Here is a 15,481-nt window from a genome sequence, read left to right as displayed (position 1 = left end):
CAACCTAGATGCGTTCGCTATTGACCTTGGCATCTAAGGGGTTAATCTTTGAAGAACAGACCTTGCTCAGATCCCTACTGTTACAGCAGTGTCAGCTGTAATATACAGCTGACACCCCGCTGATGATGACGCTCCATCACCATCACATATAGTTATTTGACCACGCGCTAACCTCTTGACAGCAGCGACGTAACTGCATGTGAGATGTTGCCAAGGGATTAAGATGAACGAATAAAAAACAAACCGAAAGCTTAACTAATTACAAGATTTTTGTATTTAAAGGAATTTTCATTATTAAAAATACAGTATATTTCATTTAAGCAGAATTCCACAGCCAGATCTAAAAATGTGATACAAAAACGATAACAGGAATTTTGCCCAATATTTCAAAACATTGTTAATGCACTTCCATATGCTTAAAAACACATGTCTACACAACATATTCAGAATTATGTGCAGTCCATGCATTCGTCTTCCGTCTCTACTTCAGGCGGACACAATTCATCAAGTGCAAACTCTGAAACAGAAGGAGAAAAACTTAAATACATATTAGTGCATCTAAACTAAGTCAGCCCAACGGACTATAAAAACAATGCTTCTTAACTCTTTCATGACGGGGGGGGGGGGGCCATAATGATCAGAGAGAACCTTCACCTTTTGGAATGCTGCATTCTAAAAAGGTAAAACATTATTTTGTTTTTTAGTCTACCTCTAAGTGATGTCAATAAATTTTGTAGGTCTTTAGGGAAAAAAATGTCAGCAACTGGAAAATTAAATATATACTTTTTCCTAATTTTTGCATGCTTGCATGTTTTAAAGTGCAACTTGGCTTTTCAAAAAACTTTTGACATGTCTTAGTGACACGTCAGAATTTTGATCGGTGGGGGTCCGAGCACTGACAACCGCTACCAATCGCTAAAACAATGCAGCAGAAAAACTCGGGTAAGCGCAAAAATGTATCCTCTAATTCTCCTGCCCATAGCAAAGTCAAATATGTGTACATTGTGTAACGTATTACGTCGCTATAGCGGCGAGCACGAAAAGCCTATTTTAGCTTTAAATGGATCTTCCATCTGTACATGGATGATGATCATTTAAAAGTACAGAATATTTTTTAGTAAAGGCGCAAAGCTATGCAAATCTTAATATTCAAGCTGTTGAGGTGGCCGGAGTGGATCATAAACTTAAATATTCTGCAGACAACATCCTCCTTAGCCTAACCCAAACACATACAATCTTCAACAACTACTCTCACTTCAATAGCGTATCGGGCCTTACTATCAATCACGATAAATCAATTGCTCTCAATATTTCCCTCAGTCAATTTGAATTTACCCTTCTGAAATCAAACTACCTCTGTGGCTTGGCAACATCACATTTGACTTATTTGGTTGTCAAACTTACCCCTTCCTATTCAGACCTCTATTCTGTCAATTCGGGTAGGAACACCCACAGCGGGTTCAGGGCGGAATTTCCGCTGCGTAAAGCAGTGCTGGATAAATATAAAAACCCGTTCAAACTTACCCCTCTCTCTTTTCTGCGCGGCGTAGCCCGGCCTTCTGGGATGACGTTGCAGGCCATGTGACCGCTGCAGTCTAATTGCCTGCAGTGGTCACATGGGATGATACGTTATCTCAGGAGGCCGTACTGGAGAAGCAGGGAACTCTGGTTACGTATAATTTTATTTTTCTCCTTACTTACAATTTTTGCTGTGGAATCACTGTGATTCCGCGGCAAATGTCGCTACACACAACACTTTGTTGCGGGTTTAAGTACCCCATTGAATTCAATGCAGAAATCCCGCAACAGAAGAGCTGCAATTCCGCAGAATTAATTGAAATGCTGCTGTTGAAATAAAAGAAAAACGCACCGCAGGTCAATGTATATGCGTTTTTTTTCAGCACCTTTTTTTTTCCCACTGTGTGGGGACGAGATTTGTTGAAACCTCACCCACTCTGCTGCTACTGTAATAAGCTCCGGATTTTCCGCAATTAATCCATTGCGGAAAATGCACAGCGTTTACGCGGTGTTTGTTCGTACACTTATACCCCAACTATACGTTCTCTCCTGACTTTGTTAGACACCTAGAGGACTCTTTCAATCCCTTGGTCTTGCTGTTCTAATGCCATAAAAAAGAAAATGGCTCCCAAAATTGTTATATCTTTTCAGAGTCCTCCCGGTCTCTCCCAGCCTACAGTGCCTTTCGAAAGTATCCACTCCCTTGGTGTTTTTCCATGTTTTGTTGCATTACAACCTGGAATTAAAATGGATTTTCAAATTTGATTTTATGTAATGGACCTAACAAATTAGTTCAAATTGTTAGTCAAATCGATTTCTGTGGAGCTCCGGCGTCCCCAGACATATCTAGCTCAATCCATGCAGATCCTCTCCAGGAAACCCCTGCAGAGGCTCTCCGGAGACTCTCCAGGAACTCGGGGATACAAAAATTATAGGCAGGTGAGCCTCCCCTCCCGACTCTTAGGGCTTACTACAAGGCCCGAAGCCGCGGCTTAGACTACTGGCGGCGGTCGAAAACCTCCCGCGATCGTTCGTTGCAGCCGTTTCCTGAGGCCCTAAATTTGGCAATCAGGGCCAGGGGCTGCCTCCACTCTCTCCCAAACCGCTGGTTGTCCGTGGCTGAATTTTTTCATATTGCGGCCTAGCCGCCGCCTAAATGTCTGACGGCCCCCAAAGATCGTCTTGGTGCGGTGGGCTTGAGAAACCTGGGAGGCCTCCTCACCTACCAAACCCCCATCTGGGCTTAATAACTGGGCCAAATAGGCTATGCATGGGCCCTGCAAAAGTGCCTGATAAAAACCACCTTCACAGCACCCCTGGCCTTTCGACCCCTTGTAGTTTTTGGGTCTCTCATGCTAGGAGTGTCTTTTCCTAGATACCAGCAGCAGAGCCATTTGTACATATTGCTGAACTCCGTCCTAAGACCCATTTTTCTACCTACAAGATCTGTTCTCTACCCATTGTTATTGGGGACGTGTTTCTATGCATGCTTGATACCACGAAGGAGAGGGGGCCCCTTGAGTACGAGACATTCTCGGTTTCTAACTCCGTACACAGACTCACTAAGGAGTCTCATGGAATAGTTCTTAATACCATACAGGGCAGCAACCCACTCACTACCCACAGCCTGCATGTCTAAAGATGCTCAAGATTGGGCCTAGTAAATCAAGAGACTCTCAGGACACGTCGAAAAGTGGCAACCTAGATTGCTTTATCCGTAAGCCTCCCTCTCACCAGGCAGTGAAAGACTCTACACTTTCTAAATAGCAGGACAATATGCCACCCACCAAAAGTTCCCAAGATCACCAGGCGACAGATGATGGCGACCTAGAAGATGCTGCCACCAATCTGTTGTTTTTTAAGCAAAAGCGGCGAGAACCGCTGCTCCATCGAGTGCACCGCACCCCCCCACACACACACTAACCTCCCCAAACAGGTAACCGCGCCACACACGGACCCCCACACACAAAACCACGCACGCACGCACACACCTGCATGTTTAGGGGGTGTGTGGTGCTCGCCGCTGATCCTTCATAGCCCCCAATCAACTGTTTTGAAGGAACATCGGCGAGAATCGCTGCTGCGTCAAGCACCCCTCCCACACACAAAACCCCCCAAACATGCAACTGCACTAGTGACGAATTTAAATGGCCAAATAAATGAGCCGATCAGCCCATAAAGGAGCGCTTGTATACACAGGGCAAGTGTTTATGTGAACAATCATTGGCCTGTATAAAAAGGCCTTTACAGAAACATCTCACCTACAGACAGTACATTAGAAATAGATCTTCCTGCATGTAAACTATCTGTACGTAATTTTTAAAAACTTGTTAGCTACTTAAACTAACGTGGCTTGACTGGAAGCTACCACGTGGCCTTATGACAAGGATACAGCCAGGTGCTCCCGCTCTTTTTACATACAGCGCTCTTGTTTCTTATTTGCTTATGTTAACCCGTTAGCGACCACCCATAGGTATTTTTATAGCGGCCACTAACAGGCTTTATTCCGATGCAATAGACTTTTTACGGCGCTGCATCGGAATAAATAAATAGAGCAGGGAGCAGTTAAATCTCCCTGCTCTCAGCTACCAGAGGTAACGGAGAGTAGGGAGCAGACCTGCTCGAATGGGCGAGATCGATATCAGTATCGATCTCACCTGTTTAACTCCTCAAAAGCGAGAGCCGCATCTGAGTGGTTTTGGAGGGAGGGAGCTCCCTCTCTCACCCCTGCGGCACCCTGCGATAAGATCGCAGGGTGCCAGTGTCTTCTATGGCAGCAGGGGGCATAATAAAGGCCCCCAGGTCTGCCTTAGTTAATGCCTGCTAGGCGTCCTCTTTACACGGACAGGCAGTAATATACCGCAATACAGAAGTATTGCAATGTATTATAAAAGCGATCGGATGATTGCATAGTGAAGTTCCCTAGTGGGACTAGTAAAAAAGTTTAAAAAAAGTTACATAAATTTAATAATAAATAAAAACAAGTGAAAAAAAAATTAAGGACCCCCCTTACAAAATGTTTACTAACAAAAAAAAAGTTAAAAAAAGTCACATATTTGGTATCGCCGCATTCGTAACGACCCCATCTATAAAGTTATAACATTATTTAACCTGCTCGGCGAACACCGTAAAAAAATAAAATAAAAAACATTGCAAGAATTGTGGTTTTCTGTGAATCCTGCCTTTAAAGAAAATTTGATAAAAATTGATCAAAAAGTCGCATGTACTCCAAAATGGTACCAATAAAAACTACAAGTCGTCACACAGCTGCATCGACGGAAAAATAAAACAGTTATGGCTCTTCAAATATAGACACACAAAAACAAATAAATTTGAAAAAAGTTTTTACTGTGTAAAAGTAGTAAACCATGCAAAATCTATATAAATTTGGTATCGTTACCATCCTAACAACCCACTGAATTAAGTTATTGTGTTATTTCTACCACATGGTAAACGACGTAAATTTAGGATGCAAAAAGAGTGGCGAAATTGCTGTTTTTTTTCTATTCCCCCCCCAAAAAAAAGTTTATAAACGTTCATCAATAAATTATATGTACCCCAAAATGGTGCTATTAAAAATACAACTTGTACCCGCAAAAACAAGACCTTATACAGCTATGTTGATGCAAAAATAAAAAACATAGCTCTTTGAATGAGACTATGGAAAAAAACGTAAAAATAGCTTGGTCATTAAGGCCTAAAATAGGCCGGTCACTAAGGGGTTAAAGAGGTCTGTCATGATGACAGATTCCTTTTGAGTATCGTATAGAAAAGAAACTCATACATAGCATTTTGCAGATTCTGACCTTCATTCTCATTCAAGGTGTTGAATTTTCTAAATAATGCTCGGACTCCAGGCACTGCTTGGTCATACTGGTGGAAGACATCCAAACAATGTTCACTGAAGCTTTTGTCCTTCTGGTAGAGGCTGTGCAGAAGCATTACCGCTTCTCGTAGAAAAAGCACCGATTTGTTTTGGTTTGGAGTGGGAAAAAGGATGGTTAAGCGCCGTACACTGAGCCATTCCTGATGAAGAGTAAGAACCAGTGCCTTCACAACCTGAGCAAAAGAAGAAATAATACAGTTATGATACTTTGCACTACTTACCATAAGAAGAAGTATAATCTTCTTTTCTTACAAGGGAGAGAGATGCTTTAAATTTAACGCAGAAGTAAACACGAACTTAACATACATTTTTGCATAATGAGCATGTTTTTTATACTTTAATAATCATTACATTAACTTTATGGTGCCAGTCACTACTTATTAGTTTGACTCATGCTATGGTCAGTACAGTCCAGGATCTCCGCTCTCGTAATTCCGAACAACGTTAAAACTAGGTTTTGGCCTGGCTTCTCGTATGCCCCCACCTACACTGAATCACTGTATATGTTTTTTGCATCTTTGGTGAAATATTTGACTTGATATGTGATATGCATGATCTCTGTAGAGACCATATTGTTTATAGTGGATGCTTCTACCGTGTCCTTTCCATTTGCATGACTTGCTTCCTAACCTGACATCGCTGTATCGCATTTTATAATGTGTACTTTTTCCCTGTATATGCACCGAATTGACTTGTATTGTATGTTATACTTTTTCAAGAAAAAGTTTAAAATAAAATAAAAAAAATCAAACAACAACATTTGTGGATGAAAATTACGGAAAAAAAAAAAAAGTTATTGAACACATGCAGAGGTCAATGTTTATAGGGGTTTTACCACAAGCACATGTATCCCCTATGTACAGGATAGGGGATACATGTGTGATCGCTGGGGGTCAGACCGCTGGGACCCCCCGCGAGTAGAACGGGACATCGAAAGTCCCCCGAAGTGCTCCATGAGAATGGAGCTCATGCTTGACCAGCACTCCATTCATTTCTATGGAGCTGACAGACAGCGGTTCAGGAAGTCCCACAGATATTAATGGAGCGCTGGCCGAACATGCTTCTCATGGAGCACTTCAGTTGGACTTTCGGTGTCACTGTTCTACTCATCCCTGAAGGTCCCAGCGGTCGGAGGAAAACCTAGAAACAAAGCTTTTGATGGGTCAGAACCGCGATCAAGGGGAACTAGTAAAAATAAATAGATGTCCAAAAAAACCTAAAAAACTGAATTGTGTAGGAGCTGTCACCCAATGAGAAAAGGAGTTGATGGAGAGTACTCAAAAATACTCTTTTCTTGTTTGTGTCATTGGGAGACACAGAACATGAGAAGTCCTAAGCGAGTCCCCAAGGGAGAGAACCATTGCACAACCAGTTGTTTAATCCACTGCTACCTGCATAACCTAGCGACCAGGCATAACAGCCAGGATGAAAAAGTGTGAAACTCATAGAAAAAAAAAAAAAAAAGAGTAAGGTGTAGCGAGAGACAAGCAGTGACCGTATGCACCTGCAGCTCTTAGGCACACCCGCCAAGGGGCGACCACAGGACTGAAGGAAGGTAGACGGAAGCGAAAAGCTTTGCCTTTAGAGAGTGACTCATCGGATGTTACAAGAGGACAAGGAGAGTTGTGACGACAGAGATGTAGTAGATAGCATTACCCAAAAATGGGAATAAAAAATACAAAAAAAAAAGTTGAGATTCCGAGGCGTTGTGGTCTGAAAACAAGGAGTCGAGGGGCGGCCCATTGGAGAGCAGTCTGCATGTCAGGAAGGGAACGAAGTAACAAAAAAAAAAAGATCTGGCATCACTACTACAACATGACAAATGGCGCAAGTTTTGGACCCTGCTTGGGAAAAGTCAAAAACCCGAGCAATGAAAAGAGAATGGAGAAGGGAAACCTCCCTCAAAATAGCAGAAACCAGACTTCAAAGTGTGCTGTAAAGAATAGGAGATGGGAAGGCCATATGGCCTTCAGTAAGGTTGTGATTACTTGTTCCGAGAAACCACTAGATCTTAGGGCTACGGATTGACAAAACGTTAACCAAGAAAGTAGGTAGTATCAGAAAAGTAGATGTCAGGAAAAAAAATAAAAAAAATCAGTCGAAAAGGACAATGTGAGAGACCACATTAGTCGACGGAAGATCTATGCCAACAAGATGATGAATGTCTTTAGCAACGATCTACCAGAAAATCCTTGGGAGAAGAGGCAGGAGAGGTAAAATGGTCATCCTTTGGCCGGTGTCTTAGATGTACAAGACTACATGTCAGGGACCACATGTATTCTGCTGAAGATCGCTGTCCAGTAGGCTACTACTGGAAATTGGACCACAGAGTCAGAAACCTGTTCTCAACCCACAACAGGAATCGTTGACACAGCTGAGCTGTAGGTCAACTTGATGGTTTAAGCAGGCGGCCGTGTTAGGCTAGTAAGATGGAAAGTGAGAAGATGAAAAGGGAGTTGACACCCCTCTAGGATAAGAGTTCCCTGAAAAAACGACCGCCAAAAGTGCGGCCTTGGGGAATGGTTGAAGACTAGCACCCCACATGGGATGCACAACACACCGCCAGGGGATAAAAAAAATAGGACGATCCAGCAAAGTGAGATCGATACCAGCGGGCAATTATCTCCAGATATAGCAGGCGAATGTGACACAAATCATAGTGTAAAAACTTCCATAGAGGAAGAACCCCCATAAGACAATGTAGTAATAAGTGTGTAGATTCAAAGGCTAACCTAGTTACAAACTGGAGTAGTAATGTACCAGGATATAGTGCAAACATGGCATGATAAAAAAAAAAAAACAACCGCCAGTACCAGAGAATTGATTGAGCATGACTAGCACCACCAGGATGGCCCAAGGAGAAGAACAAATGCTAGGCCAAAGAGAAGCTGAGGGAGAACTGGTGAGCTCAACATGGCCCACATGGTACCATAAAGGGACTGGAGTAAGAAAATCGAAGAAACTTCCTCTTGAGTAATGTGGACGAGTATGCCCGGGGATGTTGAGGAAGTTCACAGCGCAATGGCCACAAGAAACGAGGCCTAAATAGATTTCTAATCTAGCTCATAAGGGTCTCCATTGCAGTCACACAGTTGATATCCACAAGACCCGAGCTGACCAGAGTAAGGGCTGACCATCATGTAGAGGAGGGCCCTCTAAACTACGCAGTTTATGCTGGGATAGGTAGGGGACAGTGGTTGACACCATATAAGATTTCAGAAATCAGCAGCACAACCAGGTTTGCATCACAAGGAGGAAAAAACAACTCCCCAACACAGCAAAATGCCCCAGGTCCAAAGAGACAGCTAGTATGCAATATAGATATAAGGAAGTCGCACTCAAAAACACCAAATATATGTTGGTCTTTATTCACCAAGCATAAAAAGACTTGCAACATTTCAACCCATGTTGGGTCTTCAGCATAATTACAGTGATGTAGTGCACACTTTATATAGCACATAGCTTGTGACATTTCCTGTGTACAATTTAGTATAAACAAAGAATATAATACATTAGCAGGTACATAATAAGGCCTATACACATCCCCACACAATACATGTGTAGTACACAATGTTAAAATATATGAAGATCTCCAAGGAATACAGTTACACAAAGACACAATCTAAGCTCGAATGTCTACAGTGTCCACAGCTCCCCATTACGCATGCCCTGCCCTCTACGTTCATAATTTTCATATCTAGCGTCCCTTGTTTCTGTGGGCAGCAGATAGCTGTATAAAGGAGACTGTGCATGCGTCTGTACATATGAGCTGCGCATGCTTCAACATGCCCAGTTCGACGCCGCTAAGTAATCAGTTACATCAACTCGTTACTAGAAGACCACGAACGCTAGTATATCATCGACGGGCAGGGCCACCATCAGGAATTTCTGGGTCCCATACAGCCAAGGATTCTGGGCCCCCCTCCATTACCGACGGATGGGCAACTGATAGTGTTGCAAACACGTTTGTACGTTATGCGTGTTAAGTGATTTTGGTACGGATGTCAATTACAGTGAACGAAACCGTGGGTCAGGCACATGACCGGTTAATGCCTTGGATTTTGTTAAATTCAGCCAAAACTTATCCCACTGTATGGCATACAGTGGGATACGTTGCCCGGGAGAATGTCCCTGGGGAAACTCCTGAAGTCACTGTCCATAAATGGACAGTGACGTTAGTAGCATTCCCAATGCTGGAATCCTCGGGCAGAGCTTCTACTAGAGCTCTGCCCAGGCACTCCAATGCGGTTCCTGATGTCCATAGACAAAGACCCCAAGACCAAAGTCCAAAGAGATTGCGATGCTCTGCCTGGAGACTCCGTCATTGGGAAGCTCCTGACATTACTGTCCATGTAGTGGGGTCAGGAGCGTTATGCATTTTTATTTGCGGGATCTCAGGATGGAATAGCATAGTCTACTACGCTATTCCATCCTTCAAAAAAAGGTAAACCCCACTAGATTTATTTTAATTTTTTGGAGTGCTGCCTCTTTTTTGAACACTGACATAGGACTCTGGCCTGACTCCTGTGGCGTGCCCCCTAAAGTTTGTTACTTTTACATATATTTTCCCACTATGCAGCTTTGGATTTTTCTTTTATAGATCTCTCGCTCTCTCTCCGATCGAGCTCCCTCCGATCGAGCTCCCGCCGATCGAGCTCCCTCCGATCGAGCTCCCTCCGATCGAGCTCCCTCCGATCGAGCTCCCTCCGATCGAGCTCCCTCCGATCGAGCTCCCTCCGATCGAGCTCCCTCCGATCGAGCTCCCTCCGATCGAGCTCCCTCCGATCGAGCTCCCTCCGATCGAGCTCCCTCCGATCGAGCTCCCTCCGATCGAGCTCCCTCCGATCGAGCTCCCTCCCCTCTCCGATCGAGCTCCCTCCGCTCCCTCCCCGATCGAGCTCCCTCCGCTCCCTCCGCTCCCTCTCCGATCGAGCTCCCTCCGCTCCCTCTCCGATCGAGCTCCCTCCGCTCCCTCTCCGATCGAGCTCCCTCCGCTCCCTCTCCGATCGAGCTCCCTCCGCTCCCTCTCCGATCGAGCTCCCTCCGCTCCCTCTCCGATCGAGCTCCCTCCGCTCCCTCTCCGATCGAGCTCCCTCCGCTCCCTCTCCGATCGAGCTCCCTCCGCTCCCTCTCCGATCGAGCTCCCTCCGCTCCCTCTCCGATCGAGCTCCATCCGCTCCCTCTCCGATCGAGCTCCCTCCGCTCGAGCTCCCTCCCCTCCCTCTCCGATCGAGCTCCCTCCGCTCCCTCCCTCCCCGAGCGCCCTCCCTCCCCGAGCGGAGCTCCCTCCCCGAGCGGAGCTCCCTCCCCGAGCGGAGCTCCCTCCCCGAGCGGAGCTCCCTCCCCGAGCGGAGCTCCCTCCCTCCCTCTCCGAGCTCCCTCCCTCTCCGAGCCGCGACACTGGTCATATTGCCAAATATTACTATGTTACGTAGCCTACATGGTAAGTAATGACAGTGAATGTGGTCGCAGTCATTTTACTTGCGAAGTAGGCTACTGAACAAAGCGATTTTTGGCCATGGGACCGGTGTCGTGGCTAAAGACATCGTGTAGCCGCAGCCTAAAACGGAGACAGATAGGAGATAGACCAATATGAGAAAGCAGTAGTACTGTCCTGATGGGGACCCTGTGGACGGGACACACATGTAAGTATCTCTTCAATGGAAAACTCCTCGCTGGACAATACCAATACCGGGCTAGACAAACTAGCCACTATACTGTGACTCCTTAGGAATTCTACCTGCTCCACCATGGAAACAGTCTATCCAGTCTGAGGGTATGTTCACACAGCTTATTTTCAGCTGTTTTTCAGGCAGTGAACACCCTGAAAAACGGCTGAAAATATGGGGGCTGAACGCCAACAAACATCTGCCCATTGATTTCAATGGGAAAAACTGATTTTTGTTCCCACAAAGCGTTTTTTTATGTGCCGTTTGTATAGACGGGGCATAAAAAAAACACCCCATAAAAAAAGAAGTGCATGTCTCAATAGAAAAACGGCCGTAAAAGAAACATCAAAAAACGTCTGATGCATAAAAAACAACTGTAAGTCAGAGACTGTTTTCCCTTGAAAACAGTTTCGTATTTCATAGACGTTTTTTGCACTGCTACAGAAAAACAAATTTGGTGCCTATAACGAACAAAAACGGTGTCAATGGAAACTGAGTGGGCAGTTTTGCCCACAAGTTCCAACATCTCCTCCCTGATGTTACGGCTAGTGTTTGGCGCATTTGCAGATTCACAAAGCTTCTTCGAAGATCTGATCTGAGGTGATAGGTGGACAGCAGCTGCCTTCTGGACTCTCCCTCTTGTCGCCGGCCTCAGCGCTGCACTAAATATGACACACGTGACATTACAATGTTTGTGTCAGACCTCAGTGTAGCACTGAGGTGGCAGCAGAAAAGGAGAGCCCCGACATGCTAGGATCACGTTAGAAGTTTTGTGAAATGACAAGTACACAACATACAGTATATCTAATTATCACTAACTATGCACCATTCTAGGGTCTGAAAATGTGCCAATTTCATCAGACAGCCTTTTTGGTGTATCATTGTGGTAAAAAGAGATTTTAAAAACGGATGGTAAAAACTGACGACAACCAATGCAACAGATGGTTTTGTAGTAAAAAATTTAGAAAAAGCCTGATGGCAACGAATATATTTTTACATTAGTTTTTGCATCACTTGAGACAGAAAAAAAAAAAAAAAAGATGCTCATGCAACAGATATATGTGAACGCACCCTTACTCTGCCAGGAAGGGGTTAATGTGGCAGTCTAAAGCTAGCAAAACTGCATAGCTAAGTAGGATACAGCATGGAATGATTACCCCATTTCTGGTAAAGTAATTGTTATGTGGTAGTCCTGAGCTTGCAGAACTGCGTAGCCAAATGCAGGTAGCTTCAGTACAAATCACTGAGCAAGAAGGGCAATGTGGCTGGCTGGAGTGTTCAATTACTGCATAGCGAGCATGTAACGTTAGCACAATTATTCTCCAGCCGAAAAAGAGGTTAAAGGGGTTTGCCCATCAGGGTCATTTATAAATGTCAGATAGATACAGGTCCTACCTCTGGGACCCGCACCTATCTCTAGAACGGGGCCCCCTAAACCCAGTTCTACCTTTCTCAGTTGCTGCGCTGCTACCGTAGCCACCATTCACTTCTATGGGGGGGGGGGGGGGTTACAGAAACAGCATAGCAATAGAGTACCCAGTCTAGAAAAAAAAAAAAAAGAAGAGGGTAATCTGTAAAAATACAAATACTCTGAAATGTAAGGGGGTAATGTGACTTTCTGATGTTTGAAATAACTGCGCAGTCAAACAGGTACAGGAGCGTTGTAATAGTGCAAAAACCCAGCTTATAGACAGCAGTTACGTGTCCATGTGAGATACAGCGATTAGCATTAGTACAATTGCTCCGCCATGCAATTGTGTAACGTGGCTGTCTAGTGTTGGAGTAGGTGTGTAGCTATGTCAGATACAGGACCCGACAACAGCACAATCACTCTGGCGAAGGAGGGAGCGGCTGCCTGGAGATTGCAATGACCGCGTAGTTAGTCAAATGTAGAGTAAACCCAATTAGGGACCGTTCACATATATCCATTGTCCTGGTCAGTTTCCCTCCAGCGTGTTGCAGAACAGCCAGAGGGAAAATTGATGCTAAAATGGATCCTATAGCTTTCTATGGGATCTGCTCTGGCACATAAATTGTGGCGCCGTATGGCGTCGAACCTGTGCAAGAACCGGATCGAGATCCAAAAGCATTATCTGCAGCGCTTTTGCGACCAGCTCCCTGGGAGGTCCAGCGCCGTATCCTCTCTTAATGTACCGTTCCCCGGATGAATGTGGGGTGTTGCTGCATCCACCTTCTGGCAGCACCTGGCCTGGGAATCCCCAGCTAGAGAATTGCTGACGCTCTGGCCGGGGATTCGGCTCCTGGGAGAGCACATGACGTCACTGTCCGTAACCCCAGCTGTGGCTGGGGTTACCACTCCTAGAGGGAGCCCCAATGGCGCTATCTACAGGGAGCTAGCGCTACCAGAAATGGGGTAATGTGGCGGTCCGGAGCTTGCATAACTGCGTAGCCAAATGCAGGTAGCTTTAGTACAATCACTGAGTAAGAAGGGTAATGTGGCTGGCTGGAGTGTTCAATTACTGCGTAGCGAGCACGTAACGTAAGCACAATTATTCTCCAGCCAAAAAAGAGGTTTGCCTATCAGGGACATTTATGGCATATCCACAGGATATGCCATAAATGTCAGATATATGCAGGTTCCACCTCTCTCTAAAACGGGGCCCTCTGAACCCAGTTCTACCTTTTTCGGTTGCTACGCTGCTTCCGTAACTACCATTCACTTCTATGAGGGGTTACGAAACAGCGTAGCATAGCGAGGTATGCTGTTTTCATAATTTCCGAGCATGTCATCAGGAAGTGGCCAAGGAGGCAGCGGGAAACGAGAAAGGTAGAACAGGGTTTAGGGGGTCTCGTTCTAGAGTTAGGTGCGGGACCTGGAGGTGGGACCCGCATCTATCTGATACTTATGGCATATCCTGTGGATATGCCATAAATGTCTCTGAAGGGCAAACAGCTTTAATGTAGCTGTCTATAGCTTGTGAAAGCTGCACAGTCAAGTGAGATACAGCATGTAGCGCTAGCACAATTACTACACCTGGGTAAGGGGTAATGTTGGTGGTTGGTGCTTGTGAAAAACGGAATAGCAAAAAGAGATACAGCATGTAGCGCTAGCACAATCACTCTGCCTTGATAAGAGTGTAATCTGGCAGTCTAGAGCTTGTAATAACTGCAGTAGCTACGAAGCCCTGATACAGAATTAAGCTCATTTCGCAATGTCAGTTACCCCACAAGACACAATTATTCAGCCTATGGAAGGGGCTAATGTGGCTGTAGGTGCCTGCAGAAGCTGCACAGCCATGTCAGATACAGGATCTTGCAATGGTACAAGTACTACGCCTATTTAGAGGGGGTAATGTGGTCATATGCTGCTTGCAGTAGCTGCGCAGCCCTGACTGATACAGCGTTAGTACAATAACTCCATCTAAGGGAGGGGGTAATGTGGCAGTATGGTGCTTGCAGTAGCTACATTGCCATGTCAGATACAGTGTCCGAACCGTTACTCCACCGATGAAAGGGAATAATGTGGCTGTTTGGTGCTAGTGATCGCTACATGGCCATGTCAGAATCATCGACTGGTGTTAAACAAATTTCCCTCTTCCATAAAGGAAGTAATTGTGCGGTCTTTAGTATAGGTCTAGCTGCACAACTTGGCCAAATGCAACAAGGCCAGTCTGGTCTTACCATATGATTGTAATGCTCTAAGGAAGTGCTGGAGAAACACCGCCTATTAGAACATGGGGGAAGGACGCTTTGTGGGACAGAATAAACCAGCATAATGCGGACATTGGAGATGGCGATTGTCACACGACTTTCAAAAGAGAAGAGGTGCGGTAGAGTGCACCAAAGAGGTCACATGGAAACCACTGCCTAAACTTTGTGGCGCGGTCAGACTGTGGGCCGCTTCTAATGCATCACGGTGCGGCCTGTTAGGCCTAAAGAAGCTGGGTGCTCAATTTTTGGGAGTGGCGGATGATGCTGCCATGTAGGAATGAGCGCTACGTGAACTACTGAGATATCCCGCCGCATGGCCCAGACAAAGAGTGAGAGGAGAACGGGGGAAGTACTTATCCTGAAGTACTCACATTTTTCTATATCCTCTTTTTCAGCTCCCACATGTAAACAAGCCCTTGGGCTGTTAGGGTATGTTCACACTCTAAAGTAAAAACGGCTTTAAAATACGGAGCGGTTTTCAAGAGAAAATAGCCTCTGATTTTCAGCCGTTTGCAAAGCATCAAACTTTTTTGATGTGCTTTTTGGAGCCGTTTTTGGCGCTGTTTTTCTATTGTCACAATGAAAAAAGTGCTCCAAAAATGGCTCAAGAAGTGACATGCACTTTTACGTAGTTTTTTAAGCAAATTTATTTCAAACAGCCGCGTAAAAAAAAATGTCCCGTCTGATCGAAGCGCTGCTTTTCCAATTTAAATCAATATGCAGATGTTTGGAGGCA

General features: G+C 45.1%; 1 protein-coding gene across 1 annotated transcript in view; it reads right to left on the bottom strand.

The window, feature by feature from the left end:
- Positions 1–271: 271 nt before the first annotated feature.
- The window catches only part of ATRIP (ATR interacting protein), a 129,877-nt gene continuing 114,667 nt past the window's right edge, over positions 272–15,481 (bottom strand). The window contains exons 13-14 of the mRNA XM_075833735.1: positions 5,325–5,577; positions 272–517 (exon numbers count right to left, since the gene is read on the bottom strand). Coding sequence (XP_075689850.1) covers positions 450–517; positions 5,325–5,577 — 321 coding nt within the window. The 3' untranslated portion in view covers positions 272–449. The remainder of the gene's footprint in view (positions 518–5,324; positions 5,578–15,481) is intronic.

The sequence above is a fragment of the Rhinoderma darwinii genome, chromosome 7 (assembly GCF_050947455.1).
Source record: "Rhinoderma darwinii isolate aRhiDar2 chromosome 7, aRhiDar2.hap1, whole genome shotgun sequence".
NCBI lineage: Eukaryota > Metazoa > Chordata > Amphibia > Anura > Rhinodermatidae > Rhinoderma > Rhinoderma darwinii.
Note: the sequence above shows the minus strand (reverse complement) of the source record. Positions and strands in the feature narration are given on the sequence as shown.